General features: G+C 52.8%; 1 protein-coding gene across 1 annotated transcript; it reads left to right on the top strand.

Annotated features, from left to right (window-relative positions):
• Positions 1–149: 149 nt before the first annotated feature.
• On the top strand, positions 150–1,521 carry NDUFAB1 (NADH dehydrogenase (ubiquinone) 1, alpha/beta subcomplex, 1, 8kDa; the record flags this gene model as incomplete). Its single annotated transcript, XM_010295490.1, has 2 exons — positions 150–237; positions 1,430–1,521. Coding segments are annotated over 2 exons (180 nt in total), but the record flags the coding sequence as incomplete, so codon positions are not given.
• Positions 1,522–1,993: the final 472 nt, after the last annotated feature.

Here is a 1,993-nt window from a genome sequence, read left to right as displayed (position 1 = left end):
CGGTGTGGCCGGTGAGGGGGAGGCGGCGGAGGTGGGCGGCGGGAGGACCGGGAAGGGCAAAGGCTCCGGTTGAACCCCGAGGTCCTGCCGCGGGTGCTGTCACACCGAAATGGCTGCGGGCAGCTGATCCCAGACTCCTCTTCCCCCAGCTCACAGCCAAGTCCCACTTCATGAAAGACCTGGGTTTGGACAGCTTGGACCAAGTGGAAATTATCATGGCCATGGAAGACGAATTCGGTAATTCAGAGCTGTGCATGCTTGGATTTGTTGCTACCTTTTTTTGGCTGATTCTTAGGCACAGCTGTAGCAAACGAGTATTAGTTCTTTTTTGCGAGCAGGAACGTTGGCTTTTTCTGATGTAATTCAAAGACAGTCGTGCAGCTCTCGGACAGTGAGAATGTGTGCCGGTGGCACTTGCAGCAGTCAGAAGGCGTCTGTCCGCCTGCTTCTGAGCTCGATCCCTCTGGGAGTGCTGACTGTTTTCCCACCCGTACCCTTCCCGGGCATCATCTGTCCTATTGCTGGAGCGGGCAAGAAGTGGGGACAGCAGCAGATGAGTGGGGGTGGTGGCTATTACCTTTGGCCTGAAGGCTGCATCTGGAGCTGATCTTGGCTCCTGCTTGTGGAATCATTTCAGGTTTTTACTCACAGGATTTTTTTTTCATCCTCAATACTTGATGCTACTAGAAAAAAAAGGGTGCTTTTGCCTTATTAGTTTAAATTCCAAGATTCTTTTTACTTCATTTTGGACTTCATGCTTTCATTTAAAGCTCATAAAATCTCAAGTATGTGCCTGATTTGTCACCTTGGGTCATAAACGTCCCTGCAGCTTGGTCATTCTCTAAAACCTAGACAGATAGTTTGCTTTTAGAGCATTTGCTAATGCTATATATTTAATCCACTTACTGTGTGCCATGAGTGTGTGGCTACAAGGACTAGAAAGAACATACATTTTCTGGAATATATTTCTGACCGATTCCACTGCTGAGAGCCTTTGTGCTCCTGGCTGCAGCTCTGTCCAAGCTGCTGGTTGTACAAGCACCGAACAGCAAGCTCTGAACCCAAGGGCCTTGGGGCCCTGGCTTGCCTGGAGTTGCCAAGAACACCCCCTCCCGTCGCACACGGGCAGCTGTGGGAGCTCTGGGAAGGAGTTAGTGGCTTTAATGAGGCGTGAGGGGCACTCGCTGGCTGGGTCCACAGCCCTGCTCCCGCTGCATCTGCCTTGTCCCTTATCCAGAAGCAATGTCCTGTAAGGCAGAACGCAGCTTGAAACTCAGCGTAGTAATGCAGTGTTGGCTCTGCCTGACGCAGCAGCCCCTGCCTGTTTGTCCCTTGCCAAGCTGCAGGCCCCTGAGCCAGCAGTTATTGCTTCCTTTAGCCTTGCTCCCGTTTCCGTTGTGTTGGGCTAAATATGTGCACTTTCTTCCAGGGTTTGAAATTCCTGATGGAGATGCAGAAAAGTTAATGTGTCCACAAGAGATTGTAGATTACATTGCAGATAAGAAGGATGTTTATGAATAAAAACAGTTCTCCAAAGCTGGGTAAGTAGAAGCGTGCTTCTGCCAGTGTCTGGGCTAACGACAGCATGCACGGGGCACATGTGCTCGTGTGACACCCGCAGAGGGGAGTGTCTGGCCTGAGGTGACTGCACGCCGTACAGCCGTATGGCAGGCGAGAGTGGCAAGCCTGTCAGGGAGCGGGCAGCAGCTGCCAGCTCCGAGTGGGGGGGGTGAATTCTACATGTTTTCCAGAGGCATCTGCTGTTGGAGGGAGGCAGTGGGGCTCTGCGACCTTCCATCTCGCCCAGTGTGGCACTCCAAGCGCTCAGGTTATCCACAGAGCTTTTAGTAGGTGGTGAATTGACTTCCGTCACAAAGGTCCCTCTTTTTGGTGCTTCTCGGCCATGCGCAGAGCATGTGGGGTAGGCGCCTCCAGAGGTGTGCAACAGCACAGCTCCCCACGGCCCGTGGCGACCGTGTCCTCCCCACCAGCC

The sequence above is a fragment of the Phaethon lepturus genome, unplaced genomic scaffold (genome assembly GCF_000687285.1).
Source record: "Phaethon lepturus isolate BGI_N335 unplaced genomic scaffold, ASM68728v1 scaffold49309, whole genome shotgun sequence".
Taxonomy (NCBI): Eukaryota; Metazoa; Chordata; class Aves; order Phaethontiformes; family Phaethontidae; genus Phaethon; species Phaethon lepturus.
Note: the sequence above shows the minus strand (reverse complement) of the source record. Positions and strands in the feature narration are given on the sequence as shown.